A 25,224-nucleotide genomic window follows, 5' to 3' on the forward strand; every position below is an offset into this window, starting at 1 on the left:
TAAGAAAACTTAAGGCTGGATATGACTGATAGAGGAACTGTGGCTGTCTATAAGGAGACAATTAGAACTGAGCTGCATGCAATTGGTTGGCAGAAAAGTCGAGGAATTCCATCACCGATCATGAAACCTGAACAAAAGGAGCGAAGGTTGAACTGGTGCTTACAGCATAGAAATTTTAACTGGGACAATGTGATGTTCTCAGATGAAAGTTGTGCGTGGCTGTTTCCTAATACACTGAAATTCTGGACCAAACAAACTGAAAAACCTTTGTATCTGCGCCCAAAGTACAGTCCGAAAGTTAACGTGTGGGGTGTCATATCTGTGTTAGGGGCAACGCCCCTCTGTGTATTTGAAGGGAATATGAACAGTGAGAGGTACACAGATATTCTCGAGGGACATTTACTTCCATCTGCTCACGTGTTCTATGGAAATGTTTTGATTTTCCAGCAGGACAACGACCCAAAACATTTTTCAAAGCCTTCACAGGCCTGGTTTCGGACCCAAAATATGACATTATTAGATAGGCCAAGCTATAGCCCTGACCTAAATCCAGTAGAAAATGTTTGGGGACTTATGAAGGAAAGTGTCAATAATCTTTAACTTCTCAATAATTTCTGGTTGTACTGTATATTCCATTTTGCATACCTTGCTTTGGTAAATAACACCCAAGTCCAGAGGAAAACACTCCTTTCTAAATTATTCATGAATGTTCAATTCTAGTGATTATGAATAATGACTTGAATTCATGACATTTTAAAGTATGATTCATCGACGTTACAGATCTTGAGGGTATACATTTTTCAACCTTTAATCCTTTCTATTGCCCATTTATGGTGTCCCCCGCCGTGATATTGCTGGAATATTGCTAAAAGCGGCGTAAAACTAAACTCACTCACTCACTCCTTTCTATTGATTTTGACTTTAATATTAGAATTTTCACTGCCAATATGTGGATTTTATGGAAACTTCATCCAATATTATGATTATTATGACATCCTTGTTCAGACAGTTCTTTCTAAACAGCAATAGATTGTGCCCAGGGTTTTGGTTACACTAAGCCTGTGAAATGGCTGGACGATGGCTACCTTCAGCTGAGGTACTGTAAAGCACCTGCTGAAGTCAGATACAGCATAATGGCACAATATTAGCATGTCAGCCAGTCAGCATGTCATGTGCCAGCATGTCACTCCTTCAGCATGTCATGAATGTAGCATGTCAACCATTTAGCATGTCACTCCTTCAACATGACATCAGTGCAGCATTTCAACCATTCAGCATGTCACTCCTTCAACATGGCATTAGTGGAGCATGTCAACCATTTAGCATGTCACTCATTCAACTTGTCATCCATGCAGCATGTCAACCATTTAGCATGTCATTCCTTCAACATGTCATCAGTGCAGCATGTCAACCATTCAGCATGTCACACCTTCAACGTGTCATCCATGCAGCATGTCAACCATTTAGCATGTCACTCCTTCAACATGACATCAGTGCAGCATGTCAACCATTTAGCATGTCACTCCTTCAACATGTCATCAGTGCAGCATGTCAACCATTCAGCATGTCACTCATTCAACATGTCATCAGTGCAGCATGTCAACCATTCAGCATGTCACTCCTTCAACGTGTCATCCATGCAGCATGTCACCCATTCAGCATGTCACTTGTTCAACATGTCATCAGTGCAGCATGTCAACCATTCAGCATGTCACTCCTTCAACATGTCATCCATGCAGCATGTCAACCATTTAGCATGTCACTTGTTCAACATGTCATCAGTGCAGCATGTCAACCATTCAGCATGTCACTCCTTCAACATGTCATCCATGCAGCATGTCAACCATTCAGCATGTCACTCCTTCAACGTGTCATCCATGCAGCATGTCAACCATTCAGCATGTCATCACTTGTTCAACATGTCATCAGTGCAGCATGTCAACCATGCAGCATGTTACTTGTTCAACTTCTCATCAATGCAGCATGTCAACCATTCAGCATATCACATATCAGCAAGTCAACTATAAAATATGTCATGCCACAAGAATGTCACACATTTAGCATGTAGGAATCAGCTTGTGACATAACTCCCAGATCACTCACTCAGCTGGTCTGTCATACACACCCTGAAACAAATATAAAATACATAAAATCTACTTGTCAGATTGGGTGATTGTGGGTTATGGTGCCCCAAAGTCGTTGCTCATGATATCGAACACTGGATTTACTGGTTTTGACTGACATATTTAGTATTTACAATCTTCTCTGATTTAGTGTTGGTGTTTGTTTGTTTAAAGCCGCGCTCAGCAATGTTCCAGCAATATGGCGGCGGTCTGTAAATAATCGAGTCTGGAACAGACAATAAAGTGATCAACAGCATGAGCATCGATCTCCGCAACTGGGATACGATAACATGAGTCAACCAAGTCATCCAGCCTGACCACTCAATCCCGTTAGTCGCCTCTTACGACAAGCGTGGGTTCTGAAAACTAATTCTAAACTCGGATCTTCACGGGTAAGAATGCTGGTGAGTGGGGCGTCCACGTGTGGACTCAATTACCCGCGGGATGAAACCCGCCTCTAACCCGACTCGAGTACCCGAAAACAATACATTTCCTTTTGAAAATTGTCACATTACTACAAACTTTGCACCTTTTGGGAACCGTATATTGCCGTTTACAGCATCAACATTTGAGCCAAGAAATATTATTTTCCATAAATGTTTCAAGACACACACACACCCGTTGTTGTAGCAATTTGTCAGACTAACAGTAGCCCGTCACACTGATGTACCCTTTGGAGGCAACACTTGTACACGTGTCAGTCGTGCGGGAAGCATATGAAATTGACTTTATAACTTTTGATTTAATCCCCGCCGAGCGATGTATATCGGGTCTGTCCGTCCACCACGTTTCGTTTCGGGAGCAATCTTTCAACCCATACGATATTTCGTCGCCAAACTTGGCACATGTATAGGTCTAGTGGCAAACTGGTGCCTCTTCATACTTTTCAGATTTTTTAAAGATTTAATATTACGAGGTTCCATGGCAACAGCTATAACTTGGACTGCAAATGCAGTGGCGGATACAGCTTTTTGAAAAGGGGGAGTGGTGTGTGGTGTGTGGTGCACTCTCTTGAGAAGTGTGTGTGTGTGTGTGTGAGAGAGTGTGAGAGACACCTCATTGTCAGGAGAGTTTCAATGGTCATTTAATAAACTTTCAGGACAAAGGGGGTGTGTGTGTGTGTGGTGGTGTGTGTGTGTGCACCCCCACCCCCCACCCCCATTGATGCAATATCATTACACAACTTACGACACGCATTCATCACTGAATGTAAACTTACTTATATTTTGAGTTCGTGGAGTGAGTGAGTGTGGTTTTACGCCGCCTTTATCAATATTCCAGCTATATCACTACGGGGGACATCGAGCCCGGGTCTTTTGCGTGACGAGCGAACGCTTTAACCACTAGGCTACCCCTTCTCCCTTGAACTTACTGTAATAATATGGTTCAGGGCCTGTGAGACAGACTAAGGGATTTGCATGTGGGTTTTTCTCACTGCTAATCGTGTTGCCATTGTAACTAAGGGAATGTTATGACAGGTTGTACGTCACGGTACTCAAGGAATACTCAAGTACACAATGTATAGTGTTTACGCAGAAAGTGTAGCCTGGGGCTCCTTTTCAATTATGTATAATTTATTATCTTCTTATGCTTTTTTCTGAGCAGAATATATATAAAATAAGTTAAACACTATACAACACTAAACAGCAGCAGCAACACACGCTCGCGCGCGCGCGCACGCACGCACTCTCTCAGAAAAAAGAAACAAGACAACATTTCGTCACATACTCTTAATGCAGCACTTTTTTAATGTTGAACATGCTATATTTATCTGTGTTAAAGGGTTATTTTTTAGTATAATGTTGTGGCCGTGCTAAATCCATACACAGAATGAATGAGTTAAAAACGGCCATTCAAGTCTTTTCATAATTGTGTGAAACGGGTTCATTCATTTGAGATCCTTCAGACGGGTTGCATATGGTTTTATTTGTTAAGCCTAGTAAATCCAACCTTCCGCTTATCGCTAGCGGTATAGTGAGGGAATTGCGCTCAGCGGAGACATTGACTTTCACAAAACATGGCGGAGAAGTCGGCTACGAGTGGCTCTCGCGTGGTAGTGGTCGCGCTTGACGGGAGCGAGTTTTCACAGAATGCCTTTAATTGTGAGTACACTGGTGAACGAATGAGGTATGTTATATTTAATCAGACAGAACTTAAACGTCGGCGATATGCAAATTAGTCACAGCCCGATCGTCATGTACTTATGTACAGGACCATGCAACTATTCAATACTAACAAGGCGAGGCCGAAGGTGGTTCGTTAACAGATTGGCTCTTCACATTGTCTCATATATTCGTGTTATGCACATTCCTGTTGCATGCGCCGATCGTTTAACAATATATTACAAATTATCTAGTATTTTTATATCGTGCTTTTTTGTCCATTTGATATTGATCAGTGGTCAAGTCAATCCTCAATCTGTACATATTACCAAGGCAGAGCAGGTACTCGTACCAGGTGCCCTCAATCATGAAATGTACACCTGCCAATCATCGAATTTTTTAGCCCTTGTCGTGTTAGTCAGGCATGTGCAGTGGAACCACTGGCTTAGGTTAAGCTATACTGCATACAAACACGGGTCAACCTGACCAGAATAATTTTAAGCGAGCCAGGTTTATTGACCGGCAGACCAAAATGAACGCTGAAAGCTTGGCTAGACCAGAGTGGGAATGCCAGGCACTATTGGTACTGGCTTCTAGCGAGCCCCCTGTCGAGTCGAGTTGGTTGTAACTGGCCATATTGGCTGACTTCCTTTGTTCATCGATTTTCTGACCCGCAGTGGGGGCCTATGTACCAGTTTATCTGCGACGTCATAATCGGCAGCTTGTGTGTACAACATTCGTTGTATTGTAGCTCTGGCGTTTCATATCCTAATAAAATCAATAAATATCTACTTATGGCAATGTTTGCAATATGAGCAATTATAATGTTACTATTTAATGTTGGTATGTGTGGTTTCGTTATTATTCATTTCCAGTCGAATACCGTTATCTCGAATCCCTCCTCGCTATATTATGCTTGCAACGACAGTGAAACTTCAGAACCCCCAGCTGATATTGCATCTCCGCTTATCTCGAACTGCGATTAACTGGAAATATTCTTTACGACTTCGAGTTAGCGATGTTGCAGTGTGCCAAAGTTTATAATTGTCATAACCGACTGTAAATCCACAGTTGATCGGTATAAGGCAGGTCTGAATTTTGTGTGACGCCGGGTTAAGTTTTGTTTAACGCTGGTTTTAATTTGGGGTGACGCTGGTTTGAGTTTCGTATGAAGCCGGTTTAAGTTTTGTATAACTCCGGTTTGAATTTCCTTTGACGCAGGTTTGAGTTTTGTGTGATGTTGGTTTGTCTTTTGTTTAACGCGTACCTGCCAACTCTCACGTCTCCGGGTTGCAACTCAAGTCACGCTCTCACGACAAAACTGATAAATATCACGCCAAACTGGTTCGACCCCCTCACCTTCCAACCAGGGCCTAGATTTTCGAAGCTCTTTTAGCTCTAAGATAGTAAGATAGTCGTACGTTAATGTTAATGTATGGCACTTACGAATATCTTGCGCTAAGAGAGCTTCGAAAGTCTAGATCCTGGTTCCACCCTGGACCCAGCCGTGACTTGTGTTCCTTGGACCTCGATATTTCAATATTTTGTTCAATCTTGGGGTTGGATTATGAATTTAAAAGCCAGTTTAACCAGTATTTCAGTTGTATTTGGGGCGTCTCAGCTTGCAAGCTTGGGAGGAAATTAAAGCAGTGGTGACAAGTATAGTGCTAACAAACCTAGAAAACCGGGATCTCGTAATTTGTCAAGTCTTCTAGACGCAGCCCAGTAAAGCCATTTTCGGTGTCCCGCGATGTCCATCAGGCAACAGTTTTCTTGATGAAGATATAATAAGTCATCTTCTATAGCGCACAGCCTCCAAACACCAAGTGATTGCTCGCGGCGCTTTATCATAATCTGATTCTTATTTCCCCGGATAACCCAAGCTGCCAAGCTGACTTTATCCAACCGGGTACCCATTTTCTGCTGGGTGAACAAAGGCAATTTGGAACAAACTCACTTGCCTGAGATGAGACCACATGTGACACTTCGTTGTGGTACAGGTAAGGCCTGAAATTCTAGAAACTCTCAGGAGTCAAACTGCCAAACACGGTCACCCGTGCAAGGACTGTACGAACTCGACGTTGCTTACAGCTGATTCGTGACCTGAGTTCAATTTCTACATTCAACATTGACACATGGGTGTTTTGTGCAGATTTCTGTAGACTATTCAGAAAATGCACTTGCGTCGCAAGGAGTGAGTGAGTGAGTTTGGTTTTACGCCGCTTTTAGCAATATTCCAGCAACATCATGGCGGGGGACACCAGAAATGAGCCTCACACAATGTACCCATGTGGGGATTCGAACCCGGGTCTTCGGCGTGACGAGCGAACGCTTTAACCACTGGGCTACCCCACCGCCCCGCGTCGCAAGGAACGTGACATTTGTGTTATGAAGCACTCTGCGTGAGGCAGGTTGGTTGTTGATCAGGACCCCCTTTCACAAAGCACTAAGGTGATCGTAAGTCACTAAGGTAACCTTTGTGCAATGTTAAAGAATAGGAGTTAAGGTAGTAAAGGTTGCCTCGTGAAAGGAGACCCTGGCCCCGTTTCTAATTCCGGCAGTTCGTTTTAATTTCAAGGAGCAGTCATACCGCGTCGACATTTTCTTCTAATCTATCACGCCTGTGAGACTTTACAGCTGGCTCAATGGGTTTGTTTAGTCTCCAAACTAACCTCGCCTGTGTATGTGCACGTAGACTTCCAACGCTTGTTTTCCGAAAGGGTCAGGGTTCCGTCGCACAAAGCGATTTTAGCACTAAGGTGGTCGTAACTGCCATACCTTAACACCAACTTACGTTCATCGTAGTGCTTAGGTCGCTTTGAGGAACACGGACCTGGTAATTCATCACAAGTGGTGGGGTAGTGGTTGGGGTTGGGGGGTTGGAGAAACCCAATAGTGTTATTTTTTAACGTTATTTATGTTTTCTGGTCATTTATGATACGGACCCGTGAAGACCCGGGTTAGAATTGGTCTTCAGCAACCCATGCCCGTCGTAAGAGGCAACTAACGGGATCGACGGCAACATATGAAACGGTGCTAACACCAACCCCTATAATAACTGAATGTATATGAATGCAGACTTGGTGTCGTCGCTATTAGGCTGAAACAATGCCGATGCCACGTAAAACTCAACTCAACTTTACTTTAATAATTTAGCAGTCCTTATAAGAGCCAAAACGAAAGCATTGGTCTTGGCTTGGTTACGACGATTTGGGATTTTATTAGTTTTATGCCTGTTGAAGCGTGAAGCACTGCCACAGAAGTGTTTCTGGTGTTCAAAAAACTTTAAACAACCTTTCCGTTATATTCATTTTGTATGAAAGACCAAGGTATTAATTTCATGGTTTGTTATCTCTCACTCTCACACTCATACAAGCGCGTTAAACCCTGTTTCCCCTCACCTTCTGACTGAATCCTGAATGGGATTATTATGCATAGGATGATCATTGATGCTGATGCTGCCATTCAACCACTTCTCCATCTTCCGTTTCAAGCTCGTCGTTCTCAACAGGCAGTCCAATAACGTCTGTGAGCACATTCTGGACCAACATTGATTTTTCTATATAATCACATTACTGCAGCATAACCACTACTCCCAGCTAATTACGTTCCATTTCCTCGACTGATTTCTGGCACTCATCCCGAATCTGTTGTTTGCTGTGATATACTAATTGCCTCTCTCAGAACAACCATCTTCTTGTGACCTGGTAATGGGTTCTGACAAAAAGAGACTTCTGTCGCAACGTTCAATATTCTGGGCTTTAAGAATGAGGACATTTTTTTTATGGATATACAACTTCTTTATTCTGTATAGGGCATGTTTAGCACGCGATTCCAATGACATGCACGAGTTGTACACGTGCAAAAGGTGACATGTAAACCATGGTTCGAATGAGGAATGAATGTCGTCATAATGACGTCAGGATATTATGACGTAACTCAAATTAAGGGTGTATTTTATCCGGCAAACTCTGCGCCTTTGATCTTTAGCGAAGGATACATTTAACCTTATGTGTCTATATATTAAATATTCCTTGTCCAAAATAATTTGCTTGCAGGGGATGGTTTCGTTAAAAGAATACCAGACCGTTCCCATCCCACCAAACAATTGTACAAAGATTATAATTAATGCTTTCCCAAGCAAAAGCATTCGCGTTACTTACCCAAATCTCCAGCTATAATCTTTAAGCCCATTCACAAAAATGTAATGTGAACAAATAATGCCCACCTCAATGAAAGTCATAAATAAACCTATGACAGGGCTTGTTTGACCTCCGCCTGTTGCAAACATCTCGGGACCAATATACCAATGAAACTGAAATTTCACATACCTGTTCCTGCTAATGATGACACTCCAGTTTGTTCAAAATGTTCAAATCCCATTTCATTTTTTATGATCGTTGTTTTACAAAATAAATGAAAATTGAAATTACGAAATTGAGGGAGTTTAACTGTTTGCATGTATGGTTTGTCTTATAGCTGACATCGTGGTTTGTTTACATCGATATGTTTTCAGTCCACAGTACATGTATATATGTGCAAAAAATATACAGTAACTCATATCAATGCTGATATCTTTTCTCGGTTTCTTTGTGGATATTGTAAGCTGTAGACTACACTCTATTTTACATCACGGTGAACTGCACTATTTTTAAAAAGGTGTTGAGGGTTATCCAATGATTTTGAGTCTCAGGTGAAAAAGACACTGTAATTATGTTACCAATAATGTCGGGTCTGCCAGCAGGTTCTAACTGACCAGATGACCAGGTACGTAAATGGGTCATAATAACTAGGGCAAATAACCTCGTTATAACGCTGCAATCCGGTGACTGACCGCTACTCTATCGACCTCAACACAGTATCTTTCATGAATAAGTAATCCTTGTTGGTCACAGTCTCATTTCCCCCAAACCGTGCACCTTATCGGGAATGATAACGACTGACTGACTGAGTTTAGTTTTACGCCGCTTTTAGCAATATTCCAGCAATATCGCGGCGGGGGACACCAGAAATGGGCTTAACACATTGTGCCCAGGAATGATAACGAAATATTCTGTGTTAAACTGAACTTACAACGCTCGCCATGTGGATGACATTTGTTCGATTCCCAACATGGGCAGTGTGTGAAGCTGATTCTGTTTTTGTGATTTCATTTTTGTTTAATATATTTTGTAGCTAGGCATCCTGACTTATGTTAAGGCCAAAAGCGACACTGAGCTGTTTTGTTTGTTGTATGGCGTCGCCCTATATTCTTGTTGTGTGATGGCGGTATATAAATAGTCTGGAACAGACCTCCAGTGATTCTCATCCATCATGAGAATCCATCAATGCAATTGGAATACAGTGACATACATCGGCTGACCATCCGATACCGTTCGCCATCTTTTGGGAATTTCGATACGAATGAGAAATAACCAACAACAATGTTTCTGTAAAACTTGAGGCATCAGTTTCCATGAAGGAAAGCAATTCGTTTGTCAGAATATGCCTTATATGTGCCTTTCCCTGCAAATTGTCAGTACAAACATGTCTTATCCCCTCTTTAATGTGTGTATAGGTGAGTCTCCAGGCTTGGCTGTGCAGAGTTACGTCCCTTGAGTACGCCACTTTGTATGCGCCACACCCACTCAGGGGTTTCACTAACGTGGTGCAACGTCTAACACCCGCATCGGGCGTTACTCCTCCATCAGACATCGTGATATATTTGGAATATTGATGAACTCAATGCACTATTTTTTCAGTGCGGCTTTTTTCATTTTTAGTGAGTGAGTGACTTTAGTTTTACGCCGCACTCAGCAATATTCCAGCTATATGGCGGCGGTCTGTAAATAATCGAGTCTGGACCAGACAAAAAAGTGATCAACAGCATGAACATCGATCTGCGCAATTTGGACATGATGACATGTGTCAACCAAGTCAGGGAGCCTGACCACCCGATCCCGTTAGTCGCCTCTTACGACAAGCATGGGTTACTGAAGGCCATTTCTAACCCGGACCTTCACAGGTCTTCTTATCTTTTTGAGAGAAAGGAGTCGTGAACAAGAAGAAGCACTGAACTTTTTCTCGCATTGCACGATGTTATTATGATGTTAAATTCATTTTGTGGAAAGTTTCTTTTATTCCAATACACTCAACCACTCACGCTTGTTTCAGGGTACAAAGAGCATATCTACAGGCCTGACGATTTCGTGATCGCCGTCCACTCGCCCGAGTATCACCACTGTCTAAACGCAGGTAGGACGCTTTGACATTCCTTTTCATGATCATGATGATGATGATGATGATGATGATGATGAAAGATGATGATGAAAGACGATAGTGAAAGGAGCTGATGAAAGAGAATGAGGGAGGTAGGCGAGAGATGATGAAAAATGATGATGATGATGATGATGATGGAAGACGATGGTGAAAGAAGCTGATGAAACAGAAAGAGGGAAGTAGGCGAGAGATGATGAAAAATGTTGATGATGATGCTGGAAAATGAAGATGAAAGACGATGGTGAAAGGAGGCGATGAAAGAGAATGGGGAGGTAGGGGAAAATTGATGATGATGATGATGCTGATGATGATTCACAGTATTGACAGGGGATGATGAAGGATGTTGCAGTGGTGTCGTTACTGTTGCAGGCCATGAGCGTCCAGACATCAAACAGGTCGTGGATCAGATGGAACAGGAACAACAGAAGAAGAACAAGATGCTGGAGGGATTCAGTGCCCTGCTCTCTGACGCCGGGGTAAGTGCGCGTGCGTGCATACGTAATTGGCGTGTGTGTGTGTGTGTATTGGAAGGATGCTTGGAACAGTCAAATAAACTTCACATGTGCAACACGATTCCCAGTGACGGTTGAGAATTTAAACGTATTTGGAAACCATCTCGCGGCCGAAAGCTCAAGGGATTTTCCATCCCACTACCCAAGGACGGTGGGGTAGTCTTGTTGTTAAAGAGTTCGCTCGTCACGCCGAAGTCCTGGGTTCGATTACCCACACGGGTACACACACGTGTGAAGCCCATGTCAGGTTATCAGATTTTCCAAACATATCAACGGTGGTTGTGTGCAAAGTGGCGATGCACGTGACTCGTTAGGGACCGTAATGACGGTGCCAGTTCATGGACCATGTCCATCATTGAACTTAAGGACCCAAGGGCATGGCTTGCCTCCAGATCGACCTGACTTCACGTCGACATGAACGCTTGTCTCCATAGAGCATACTGGTATGGTTCATAGGTCCATCCAACATTCATGGAAAACAATAAACATAGATCATAAAGGGTGGATTGGTGGCACAGTGGTTAAAGTGTTTTCTTGTCACGCCAAAGGTCTGGGTTCACTCCCCATGAGAGTACAATTTGTGAAGCTCATTTATGGTGTCTCCCGCCGTGATATTGCTGAAATATTGCAAAAAAGTGGGGTAAATCCAAACTCACCTACTGGCCACACCCTGGTGCTTACCTTCTTAAACACACAGGAAGGTGAGTGTTATAGGAAACTTGCAAACTGTTTAAAATGCAAGAAATACGGAAAGGAATAAAACACAACAGGATACCATATGGTGAAAAAATAGGGTAGACGTAAGTGAGTGAGTGAGTTTAATTTTACGCTGCTTTTAGAAATATTCAAGCTATGTCACAGCGAGAGACACCATTGATGGGCTTTACACATTGTACCCACGGGGGGGGAATCGAACACGGGTCTTCGGCTTGACGCCTTAACCGCAAGACTGCCCTATCGCCCTGCGTAGAAATAGAAAACGACATCGTTGACAGCGGGCGAGAGGGAGACTACATGCAGCCTGTAGACAAGTGAAGTCAGTCACGTGTAAGATTGAACACCCTTTCATTGTCGACCTCAAATGTTTAGATTTTTAACCATAATCCACCGAGAGACCCTGATCATCTGAAAGAAATGTCTGAAACATTTTTCGACGATATTTTTTCCAACACACATTTTCATAAACATTAGGAAACGGTCGTAAAATATCTCTTGCTGGGAAATATGAGGATGGGGTCGGCATTAAATATAAGTATCATTCTTTGTTTGTTTGTAAGTTGTCAGCAATATTCCAGCTATATGACGACGGTATGTTAATAATCGAGTCTGGATCAGAAAATCCAGTGATCAACATTATGAACACAGATCTACTCAATTGGGATCCGATGACATGTGTCAACCAAGTCATGGAACCTGACCACCCGATCCCGTTAGTCGCAGGGGGGACAGACGGATATTCTGTGGAACAAGCCTGCCGAATAGAATGGGATGACGCATGTTTCGAGATTATACCAACATTATCAGATAGGCATGAGTTCTGTTTAAAGAGGTTTATGAAATTCAAATGGCAATAAAAGGGCGTTACCTATACTTGAGTGAGTGAGTTAAGTTTTACGCCGCACTCAGCAATATTCCAGCTATATGGCTGCGGTATGTAAATAATCGAGTCTGGACCAGACAATCCAGTGATCAACAGCATGAGCATTGATATGCGCAATTGGGAACCGATGACATGTGTCAACCAAGTCAGGGAGCCTGACCACCCAATCCTGTTAGTCACCTCTTACGACAAGCATGGGCTACTGAAGATCCAATATTCTAACCCGGACCTTCACGGGTTACCTAAAACTTTAAATGACAACGGATGGCACCAGTTTGTGTTTACAAAGTACACCTGCTCTGTTTATAAGAATTCCTTCAGATTTAATGATTTCCGTGCGGGGCATGTCCGCATACCCGTATTGTTCATAGGTCGATCGGGGCGGTGGTGTAGCCCTGTGGTTAAGGCGCTCGCTCATCACGTCCAAAACCCGGGTTCGATTCTTCAGATGGGCACAATGTGTGAAGCCCACTTCTGGTGTCCCCCGCCGTGTTATTGCTGGAATATTGCTAAAAAGCGGCATAAAACCTCACTCACTAACTGTGAATGTGTCTCACGTGTTTCTGTTTGTTGACAGATGACAGGCAAGGTAAAGAGCGTGATCGGCAATCCAGGGGAGGTAATCGTGCGTATTGCTGATGAAGAAAACGCCAGCATGATCATCACTGGAGCGCGAGGGATAGGGAAGATACGGAGGACGCTTCTCGGCAGCGTCAGCGACTACATTGTACACCATTCTCACGTGCCAGTTACAGTGTGCAGGCGGTGACCGACTTCCCGTCGTAGCGTTACCGGAGTATACATGAAATGCGAGAAGCAGGAGCTTAATTTACATCTCAAATGCATAATGTTTAGATTTTATATGTTGTATGTCGGAATTGCCCCTGATAAGAAAATTAGAACATATGCCCTCAATACTCTGCCAGCTCATGAATTCAAATCGTCATATAAGAAGTTATGTTTAAAGAAGTAGCAGACCATGGGTTAAACGACATTTCGGGATATCCCATTTCGATATCTAAACAGTTTTCCTAATAATTGATTGCAAGGCAACATGTTGAACCCATGGGTTGACTTCGGTTCAGCCAACAATTCGACATATCCGATTTCGATACCTCGTCATTTCCACTTTTTAGTATGTCAACATACACCAACTTGTTAAGACTTGACTTAATTTAACCGACGATTCGGCATATGCTAAGTTTGCTATGGTGGTTAAGAATCGACTTCATGACTGGTGATTGTTCGACATATCCGATTTAGTTGCGAAGTTTGTTATTAACGTGTGGTATAGTGTGATAAGTGGTTAGAAAGGGTCAATAGTGCTTACTTTCAATATCCAGTGAGGCACGAAGAATTATGGATTATTTGTCACTTGTGAGTGTGAGTGAGTGAGTGAGTGTGTTGGGTTTAACGCCGCTGTTAAGACCATCAGTCATTATTTTAGGTGTTCCTCATCTACGACTATAACCAGCTAGAGAGCGGGCCCCCCAAAAAAGGAAATATAGTTTTCAAAAATGATTTCCACTAATTGTATAACTATTTTTTAATTTTTTTTTTAAAATGTGGATGATTTAGTAATTTAAATTGATTCATTATGTAGATCGACTTGCTTTCTTTCCAAAACAATTCTTTAGTAAACGTAGATGAAAATAGACCCAGCTGGCCTGACCACTAGGAGTGAATGAGTATGGTTTTACACCGCTTTTAGCAATATTCCAGCAATATCACGGTGGGGGACACCAGAAATAGTCTTCACACATGGTACCCATGGGAATCAAACCCGGGTCTTCGGCGTGACGCGCGAACGCTTTAACCACTAGACTACCCCACCATCCGAGACTGGGAGGAAAGACTGAAGTGATGTAGGTCTACGGAGTTTCCTACTTCGGTAAACTGATAAAGCGGCGACACTCTAGTGAAATTTGGCTGAGTGTGGGTGTGGAGTGAGTGTGGGTGTCGGTGTGGAGTGAGTGTTGAGGGTTGAGTGTGGGATGTGGGATAGATGGCGTGGCTTTTGGGGTACTGTGTGTTGGGTGTGGAGTGTGGGGTACTGGGTGTGCAGAAGGGTGTGTGGATTTATTTGAAGAAGAACATGACATATCAATCTCTCAGAAAATCATTGATGTCGATCAGTTGTTAAAGAGGACGCAATGATGTCATTTTGTTACGTCATGAAGAGCAGATGACGTCATATCGCATACATTTTTGGCTGTGACTGTAAGCGCCATATTAGTATAACCAAGCAACATTTGGAATAATATACTGATACGATTATCAGAATATCATTTTCAATTTTCTAACCTTTGTGGAGTACTGAACATTTCTTTGTAGAGTTTCTCAAAATTTCACAATGTCGAATGTTTGGGGCAATATAGTGCAGTTACGTGTCGTCATTATTGTCTGTTGACGTAACTGAATGTAGGGGTGACGCCTTTGCGTACGGAGTTATGGCAAGTTATCATGCTGCTAACTTCATGAAGAGTTTGTGTTGGTCACTTTTAATAAATGTCACAATTATATGCTCGACGTTGCTTGTTATTATAAACATAAGGGGAACTTCATTTTTTAATTTACGATTCGAAATATTGGGAGATATATTGGAGTCAATCAATGTTGATATGATAATAATGAATGTTTTGAGAGTGCATCACCACTGCATTTCCACCATAGTTGTTTGTACAGTAATCGCTCTTGAAAGATGATTGGTGTATGACGTGAAATTTTCATTTAAAAACCAAAACAAAGAGAAACGGCTAGAAACAAACAATAACACCAGTTTGATGCAAGATGATTGTCAAACTTAATAATCTACAGTGATTTATCGACTGTAAATCGTTAAAATCAAGAAATCACACCCCATGCACATGTATGGGGCTACTGCGTTGTGCACGTGCATCCTTTGCGTTGTGTTTAGTGTTTGGGGGTGGTGATAAAAAGAAATGGTGGTGCGTTCATAACACCCCTGTCTTTGAAACGTTTGTCAACGTTTATACTTCCCTTCCAAACTGGACGTTCAGGTTCCCCTACTTTTTTTTGAAGAGTATACACTGGCAAAGTCATGGCTTGCGATCAGGCGAGTTTTCGTGGCAGTTTTTATCCATCACCTACAATCATTTACTTTTCGTTGTCTTAAATCCAAATTGTCCAATGTTTCCTAAAATCAGTGCCATGGCATGTTCTTCAACTGTTAATCAAATTCTCAACATATTCAGACATTTTGGCGCTTGTTGGCATATGATGTCTGACTCTACACACCTGGGTAACCCTTCAACAATGACTTATCATCTCGTGATGGAAATCAGATATTTATGTACGAACGACGATAACTGACATAATCTTGAGTCGTTACAGGTACATGTTTTGTAGATTAGTGGGTAGAAGATCATTCCCAAGCTCATTTTCAGTCCATACCTTGCTGTCACTGACATTGCAGTTGATGAGAAACAGATGTTCAGATGAAAAGAACGTTTCGAGAATGAAAAGAAATTTCTCCTGAAAGGACATGTGTATGAAACACTATAAAATTAACTCGAAAAAAGGCGAGCCCATCCTGTGCAACCCTTGGCTACCACCAAAAACATCTGTAACCAAACCTCTGTCATCTGTATACTAAAGGCAAGAAGATGACACTCTTCTTTAGTCAACCACAACTCTTGCAACAGGGAAGTGTGATTTATGTTTACAACTGTAAGAGTTAACTAGCTCCAGAACGGACTATGCTGTCAGCCCGTGACAAGGATGTTAAATCTGATTCCAGTAGTCGAGGAACCGCGTTTGCAATGTCAGGACGTCAGTTTTGGTGAGTAGGAATTAGAATAATGACAAAAACTCTGAAACAAGAAATATCCGAAAACTCGTCTAGAGCACAGTAAAGAAAACGATATTAGAAACGTTTTTTCTTCAGTAAAGCATGCTTTGGTGTTATTGTGGTTTGGATGTGGAAACAATGCGTGAAAGAAACGATCCGATTCTAGCAGGATTAATCCTTCCAGTATGTCACTTAATTACAAACGCAATGGACATACTTCTGTAGCTATTTCCTATTAAGTAATTTAGAATTATTACAATTGTGAAATATAACGGTTTCCCTATTTTCATGTGCAAATACATACGTTGTAAGATGACTTATATTGTAATCTCTGGAGGTTCAGTTTGGGAACACCTACCCCAAAACCAATGTTTGTCGCAATTGCAGTCGCCTGGCTTGCAATCTGTATTTGTATGGTATATACGATTCTTATGAAAATCATCACCTGTCCTGTCTAGACCATGCTATTAACAGACCGCCGTCATATATACCACCGGCAAAAAGAAGGGACCTAGTGAAACGATAATACAAATGAAACGACGATAAATGTGTAAAACAAGACCAGATGAGACCTTCATGTTTGGCGTTAAATGCACGACCACCCTGGTGGTAAAGTGTGACTAACTTGAGTATGATTGAGCTTTGTATTGTCGCCATTCCGCTGGAAGAAATTCCTCAGTCACCCCCTCACCTCACCCCAACCCCCTGACACAGAATGTCGTGTACATATCGCCAGACAGTCCATGACATCACCGCAGCGTTGCCATCAACGTTTTCTTCCATTCCTCAATGGGAGCCAAATCGTGATCTTCTAAACCTGGTGTATCGCCATTGGATCACAGTTCGTCCCTGGTGTTGCTAACCCCATCTCCGTAATCCCGAACTTCCCCTTGTGAGTTCCCCTATAGCACTACACACTTTAGCATCTTTGACATACAGTTTCATTGGAATAGATGACATGTTAAAATGCCACGCAGAGGTATTGTAAATGAACATCTTAACGACATCTACCTTCAAATCATTGGCTCCCTTATTTTAGAATATCTTGAATATTGCTGGGTACGCCGCTGGTTCTCTCTCAAAACTACAATGAAGGACATCTCAGCTTAGTACGTTTTTTGACTCAGTATCTTATCTGGACACAATAGACATGGACATTTTTTTTCCAGCTACACGTATGTGAACATTTTCAATTTCATTCTTTGTGTTGGACCATAGTGACCTAGTCAAGTTAGACGATGATAGCAATTCGCCGTTTTAAGCATTACAAAGATCCGTTACTATAGTTACCGAACATCATTTGACCAACTTTATGACCCTTGGGCAAAACCTTAACAATTCCCTTTGAAAACGCCTACAACAAATCGACATTAACTTCAATCACTCACCCATTCCCTACACACGTTTTGATATATCATTATCGTTGTGACTGTACCTGTCTAAAAGACAATATAGGCCATGAGCCAGACAATTTTTCGATACCACTTTTATGTTTTTTTGAAGTGTCATGGTCTCTACATATCGAAAATATATGATGCCATGTTGGTTTGGTAGCTTAGATTCAGAACGAGGCTAAATCCACGATGGCCGCCAATAAACCCCAACATTTTCAAAAAATGTCAATTCCAAGCTTGAATCATGGATAAAGTTCAGCAAATAGGTTGGAAATTAAAAAAAAGGAGATAAAAAGGTGCTAACCTGATCAAAAAGATTTAATTAATATCAAGTGTGTTATTTGATACCTTTAAATCATATTTTGTAAAAGTCAAAGTTGTAAGTTCAAAGAACTTCTTCGAAAACTCATCATTTCATTTATTCGGAAGACACCTCTTTAATTTCAAAGAGTTAGATCACCTTCAAGTTCCTTAATTTGTGTAGTGATAGTCACTTTTCCGCACCATAAACATCAGCTTCATCTTCAGTGTCACTCTTCGGCATGTCATGGTCCTCGCATACCATGTTGTCACAAATCTGGTTCCGACATGTCACGGTGTATTTCAGTCCATTGGTAAGGCATTGACAACTTGGCGGTTTACAGACTGTTGTGCACTTGCAAGAAATGAACTCAAGAACAGCATCTGGAGCAAGAGATCCTGACATCTAGCAAATCGCTATGTGACCATTTTCTTCCACCTATCAATTACCATCTGTTGCCCGTGGAGTTGGATACTCAGCTTCTAGACAGTTGTTCCATATTGCAGCTTGATAGTTTGCTCTCAGGATGTGCATAGATAGACACTCAAAGCAGTGTGGCAATTGTCCTGGTTCAGTTATCCATTTTTTCGCTTCAAATGGGTGGTAGCGCAATTGATTGACATCCCTTATTGAAGAACCTGAGACATACAGGCGGCATGTGAATGCTTGAAGTGAGTTGATCAAACCTGGTGGCACAGCCCACTCATTCTCAAGTTGTTGGAAAGCCTCTGGATAAGAAGTTGACAAGAAGTTTGAATGCATTGACCTTCCCTCTGCCTCCAAGAGAACTGACAGTATCACATACAGTGCAAGCGTGTAGTCCAGGAAGGACCTTGCAAACACTTTGACCAAACGCCACAGCAACTATCTGATTTTGTGTACCAGCTTTGGTGTAAATATTGGTTGCAATGTCACTGCTGTTTGCTAAGGACAAGACAAAGTCATCTGTGTCAACTGAGGAAATGACAACTGATTAGGATTCCAAAGATGCATGTTTAGCATGAAACAGCACCGGCGTGTCTGCTTCTTCTAAGGTAGTAGACAAGGATTCAACTTCAGCTGAAGATTCAGAGGTCATTCTGCAGCACTTGCTTTCACAGTATTCTGTCTTCAGGTTTGGTCCTGGAATGAGGACGCTGCCGGTCTTGAATAATGAACTGGATGATATTGATTTTGCTTTCTGATGATCGTATCTTGTGTCTTGAAGCAATGTTACAGTAGACTAGGCTGTTGTCTGGTTCCCGGCTAACTCACTCTGCTGACTTGATGGAGTTGTTATGGTACACTTCAAACACCACATCGTTGCGGTAACCTGTTCCAAGAGGCAAAGCTAGTCACTTTCGCATGTCCAATTTCCTGCTTTGAGCGACAAGAAGCGTATGGCCAAATAGCTTGTTATCTGTTTTCAGGATTGTTGCAGTATTTGACCCTTTCTTCTTCTTTTGGCAGTTGACATGAGTAAATGCTTTCAGACTTTGTTTTGGAAGACGATAGTAAAACTTCTGTCTGCCTCCTCTCCAAGCTGTTTGGCTCGGTGAAGATCTTGAGCAACAGTCTCAAACCATCTGCTGTGAGTAGGTACTATCTTACCACTGAACATAAAAGCATAAGTCTGAGCCAGCTGCGAAGACTCACAGAGATTGAGGCACCTGACTTGGAACATTCAAGGATAGTCAAGGATGAATCTGATGTTTAGTCCATTGTTAACCTGATCGAAGATGAATGGATCAACCCCCTTGTCACCTGTCCACCTGATCTCATCGGCATATCGACAGGGTCTTGTGCTCCGACAGATGTTGCTCAAGATCTTCAGTCAACAGCTAGGAGAGGAGGCATACCTTCATATTTCTGAAGAAAGACTTGAGAGCTAGACAAAGCAGGAATTTGGACTTGTGGAAGGTACAAGCTTTGCCCCTCGGACTATTACCATTTGCACTAGCGATGGGACAATGAAAAAGGCCAACAAAGCAGCATTAGCAAGACATCTTGAAAAATCTGTCTCATTGCCAGAGGTAATTCCTGGACCCTCAACATGCATCATAGATGGAATGAGTGTAGTACAGAAAACCCATGTTGAGAACAAGACGTTCTGGGAACTGTCACTGTTAGTCATTTATTTCATCCGCCCTACATATAGGAACAGGAAGCTATCCCACAGATGGAAGAAAGTTGCTGTGGCGTTTGGTCAAAATGTTTGCAAGGTCCTTCCTGGACTACACGCATACACTGTATGTGATACTGTCAGTTCTTTTGGAGGCAGTGGGAAGGTCAATCAATTCAAACTTCTTGTCAACAGCAAGGAATTTCAAGAGGTTTTCCAACAACTTTGGAATGAGTGGACTGTGCCACCAGGTTTGATAAACTCACTTCAAGCATTCACATGCCACCTGTATGCCTCAGGTTCTTCAATAGGAGATGTCATTCAATTGCTACCACTTATTTGAAGTGAGAAATTAGAAATTTTACCATAAATTGTATATTTATATACTTTTCCTTTCTCATGACTTGCATCTCTCTCTTGGACACTGAGTGGAACGAATGTAGACTTTTCCCTTAGGCCTCTCTTGTCCATTCGCCCGTGCATATATATATATATATATATATGTATATAAGTATATAAATATACAATTTATGTTCAAATTTTCAAATTTTCAAACTTATCCCATCTCACGACTTGCCCTTATCCCACGGTTGGACAGCGGGAGGCAGATTACCCTGTGTCAGAACAGCGCAAACAGCAATGCTGCATAGACTGAAGACAACCGTAGATCTTTGATTGTCTATCTATGCACATCCTGAGAGCAAACTATCAAGCTGCAATATGGAACAACTGTCTGGAAGCTGAATATCCAACTCCACGGGCAACAGATGGTTATGGATGGGTGGAAGAAAATGGTCACATAGCGATTTGCTAGATGACAGGGCCTTTTGCTCCAGATGCTGTTCTTGAGTTTATTTCTGTAAACAGTCAAGTTGTCAATACCTTACCAACGGACTGGCTTATGGTGAATATGTTCTCTAGGTGGGGGGGGGGGGACTAGTACAAAAGACTACACATTGCTACATCTGTTTCAAAATCCTCAATCCAAATATGTTTCTTTCAGAAAATGTAAGACGTCTACACCAGAGAATAGTCGGTCTCGATTATAAGCCAAACAGATTCATTTGAACGTGTCTGGCAAGTTCAGAATGGCAAATCTACAACATTCAAGGCTCATATTCACATGTGCTTTCGACATCCTGCTGGCAGCAATGATTTCTGGTCAGAGTTGTTCCCCTTGTAACTGTACCTTCGACCACCACCAGGTATACGTGAACTGTTCAAACTTGAATCTTACAAAAGTTCCAAAGGGTTTACCAATATCAACCACAGTGCTTTTTCTGAATGGCAACAACATAAAGACAATAGGATCAAAGGTATTTTCAACAATGAGAAATCTCCAGTATCTATATCTTGAAAGTAACAATCTCAACAGCCTACATGAATTGGCTTTTCATGGCCTTAACAACCTCGTCAACCTGAGCCTAAAAGACAACGATCTAAAGCTGGATTCAAAAACCTATAAAACAAATCTGTTCAAACCTCTACATAAGCTTCAGGTTCTTAACATACAGTTCAATCAGTTGACAGCATGGCCTGGAGATGACAGTGGACATGAAGCATATCCTGACGCAACCTTTCAGTATTTATCAGGACTTACTCATCTTTACATCGATGGTCGTCCAGCAGGCTTTGGACCAGGATTTGCCAAACTTATGAAACTTTCTCTTCTCGCCTTCACCCCCTACACCAACTATTGTAAACTGACCTTGCAAAACTCAACTTTTGTAAATGTACCCCATGTGGAATACCTGTACATGTCCTACTGTCAAATCAGAGAAACAGAACCTTCAGCATTTTCCCCTTTTCATCGTATCCATACAATTGATGTTTCAGAAAATTGGGATTTAGGATTTCCTGAATTTGTTAAAGCAACGTATGGTCTACGTGATTCTCCATTACAAATTCTGAAAATGAACCATATAACTGAATTATCCCAATCTTGTTATCGACTGCGGGTAAACGATTTTGTACATTTAAAGAATACCTCATTGCGTGAACTTGACATTTCTGGCAATGGACTCATTGATTTTGAAAAAGGAACCATGTTAAATTTACCCGTTACTCTAGAGGTGTTGAATGCCCGATGGAACAGGTTTTACCAGGGCCCATACTTGTCTGAAATGACGCAACTGAAGGCACTCCGAGTTCTAGATGTCTCACACCAGAAAATACTACAGCATGCTGGTGCTCACTCAAGTCAAGGGAGAGGGTCGTTTCTATACAATTTGCCGCCAAACCTTCAAGTGTTGAAAGTATCATACTGTTGCCTAAGAATTACTTTAATATCGGGTAAACTGAAGAAAAACGATTTGAGAACCATTTCTCTAAATGGTATTTTGATTTCTTCTGTCACAGGTGTTGTTGATGGTTTTCAAAAGGTTGAACATTTTGATTTCTCTGACAACATAATGGAATTGTTCCACTCAAGTTACTTTAATATTAACAATAGCCTGAGACATCTCAACCTTTCAAAAAACTTTCTTGGAAATGCGATAGATGCTGACGAAAAGGGTGATGCTTTTAGTTACATTGTGAACTTGACAGATCTGGATATATCTCAAAACAGAATAAGTTACTTACCAGAGGCTATCTTTAGAAATTTAACAAATATACAATTTCTCAGAATTAATAATAACAGTATTAGAACAATTAATGCTCAACTCAAACACTTGTCACACCTAAAATTATTTGATGTACGTCATAACCATCTTCTCGAAATGTCTGTCAAGACTCTACAACAACTGGACAAACTGTCACATGTTTCAGTCCGCCTGAGAGGAAACCCTCTAAATTGCATATGCTCATCCCTTGAATCTCTCCGATGGATGAAAAGAGTCGCTGATAAAGTTGAAGATCTGGATTCACTGACGTGTCTTACTAAAAATGGAATGGTCAACAGCTTTAGAAATCTAGATTCTATAATAACAAGTTTGGAAAAAGAATGCAGTTCAAGTGTTCTAACTTCTGTTCTAACAGTGTCCAGTCTCTTTATAACAATGGTCGGTATAGGATTAGGGGCAGGGTATCGACATAGGTGGAAATTGAAATACCTGTACTTTGTCGGGAGAAGAAAGTATCGGGAACTGGAGACTACTGACCAAGATGGCCAAGTGTATGAGTATGATGCTTTTGTGTCATATGCAGACACAGACAGATGCTTAGTTATCGAGAGTATGATATCGGAACTGGAAGACAAAGGTGGACTTCGATTGTGCATCCACCATCGGGACTTTCTTCCAGGGGAAGTCATTGCTTCCAACATCGTCAACGCGATCCAGAATAGTCGCAAGACCTTGATTGTTTTGTCTCCTTCTTTCCTGAAGAGTCACTGGTGTGATTTTGAGTACAACATGGCCCAAATGGAGGGAATTACAAGAAGACAGAACATCGTTCTGGTGGTGCTGTATCAGCATGTTGACATGAAGCATCTACCCAAGGACATGGCAGTGATGTTGTCCAACAACTGTTACTTGGAGTACAACACGGACGTGTATGGTAGTGTTGTATTCTGGGACAGGCTACGTGAATCTATTACCACAGTCAACAGAATGGAATGACACACCATTGAGGATACAACTCTTTAATTGTATATAGATGTAAGCATTACCGTATATCCTATTCCATGGTAACAGATGCAGCATGTGTCCCAGGGTAGTATTTATAGTCTTAGACACACCTGTGTTGCCATACTTCACTCTCTGAATAGTGACACAAAAATGTCAAGAGCACTGTGTTATAATTTTCAGCTTATGACCAAAATATAAAAAAATGATATTGTAACCACTGGTCGTAAAATCATTGGTTCCAAAGACTTAGTAATCCGTACTTTACGAGCAGCAAATTAGTAAAAAGGTAAAGAAAGACTCAAACCACAGTTCCCATTTCTGCTCCTAATTTTTAAGCTATGCCTGTTTGGAACAAACATTCATTCATCCCAGTCCATCAGAGCTTTTAACAGTAGCTAATACATTTTGGTAACATGTCTGTCTCAGCCTATAATTATTGTTTCCTTGTTGACAACGATACTTGTTACCTTTTTAGTGCTGTTGTTTTACTGCATACTTAATCTTATCTTGCCAATCCTTTATCCCAGCTATTATCAGAAGTCTTACTATTAATTTAGTTTGTTGGACTTTTGTGTTTTACTCTATTACTAATACATATTCCTTTGACAATAGTGTCTATTACGCTTTTGTGCTATAATTCATACTGTATTCTCACCATGATCTACTGAGGTTTTCACTGCAAGATTATAAATGTGACTTATTTTTGTGACCACGATTTCTATTGCAGTGTTAGTGCTGCACCTTACATTCTTAACTTCTCTCATAAATGTCGTGTATTGTATGATTATGTATTTGTAAGCATTATTTTATGTGTTCATTCACGGTGTAGCCATAATTTCCCTTTGGAAAATAAAATATTATCTCATCTGATATTAACTTACCTTACCTTTCCTTCACGTTTAAGTCAATTCAAAGTTGATTAATCTTTGATGAGCCTTTTTACAAAACATTTATTCACCCCTCTTGAGTTATAATTTTTAGTTTATGACAAAAATATAATAAAATATTCACTGAAATATTATCTCATCTGATATTACCTTATCTTATCGCATCTTATATGACCATCTTCCCCAACCAGATACGACTTTGTACCACTTCGAGTTCTTCTGTATAGAATATTAACTTGGCTTCATATTCCTAAGAACTGACCATTAGGGAGTAATGAATGAACATGGAAATAAAGTATTTCCTAGCAGGAACCAAAGCATTTTTCACACAAAACATTTTGTCAAGATGTCCACAAAACCATCAGCAATCAAATAGCATATTCTCTTTAAAAGCGAGTGAAACAAAAAGGAAAGAAAAGAAAAGCGTTTTGAAGTGGATCGTGTCTTTAGTGTGTAAGTGCATTACCCAGGTTGTAGTTTCTGTAAGCCGTTGGGCGGTGGGGTAGCCTAATGGTTAAAGCGTTGGCTCGTCACGCCGAAGACCCGGGTTCGAATCCCCACATGGG

At 41.4% G+C, this 25,224-nt stretch overlaps 2 protein-coding genes across 2 annotated transcripts; both read left to right on the forward strand.

Annotated features, from left to right (window-relative positions):
* Positions 1–4,131: 4,131 nt before the first annotated feature.
* LOC124277509 (universal stress protein PHOS32-like) lies at positions 4,132–15,117 on the forward strand. The gene is made up of 4 exons (XM_046713219.1): positions 4,132–4,225; positions 10,379–10,459; positions 10,853–10,959; positions 13,173–15,117. The coding sequence occupies exons 1-4, from the start codon at positions 4,141–4,143 to the stop codon at positions 13,362–13,364; spliced, it is 465 nt and encodes a 154-aa protein (XP_046569175.1). The 5' UTR covers positions 4,132–4,140; the 3' UTR covers positions 13,365–15,117.
* Positions 15,118–16,268: 1,151 nt separating this feature from the next.
* On the forward strand, positions 16,269–24,641 carry LOC124277510 (toll-like receptor 4). The gene is made up of 2 exons (XM_046713220.1): positions 16,269–16,397; positions 21,206–24,641. The coding sequence occupies exon 2, from the start codon at positions 21,291–21,293 to the stop codon at positions 23,760–23,762; it is 2,472 nt and encodes an 823-aa protein (XP_046569176.1). The 5' UTR covers positions 16,269–16,397; positions 21,206–21,290; the 3' UTR covers positions 23,763–24,641.
* The last annotated feature ends 583 nt before the right edge of the window (positions 24,642–25,224 follow it).

This window comes from Haliotis rubra, unplaced genomic scaffold, assembly GCF_003918875.1.
Source record: "Haliotis rubra isolate DU_JTF1 unplaced genomic scaffold, ASM391887v1 Scf222, whole genome shotgun sequence".
Taxonomy (NCBI): domain Eukaryota; kingdom Metazoa; phylum Mollusca; class Gastropoda; order Lepetellida; family Haliotidae; genus Haliotis; species Haliotis rubra.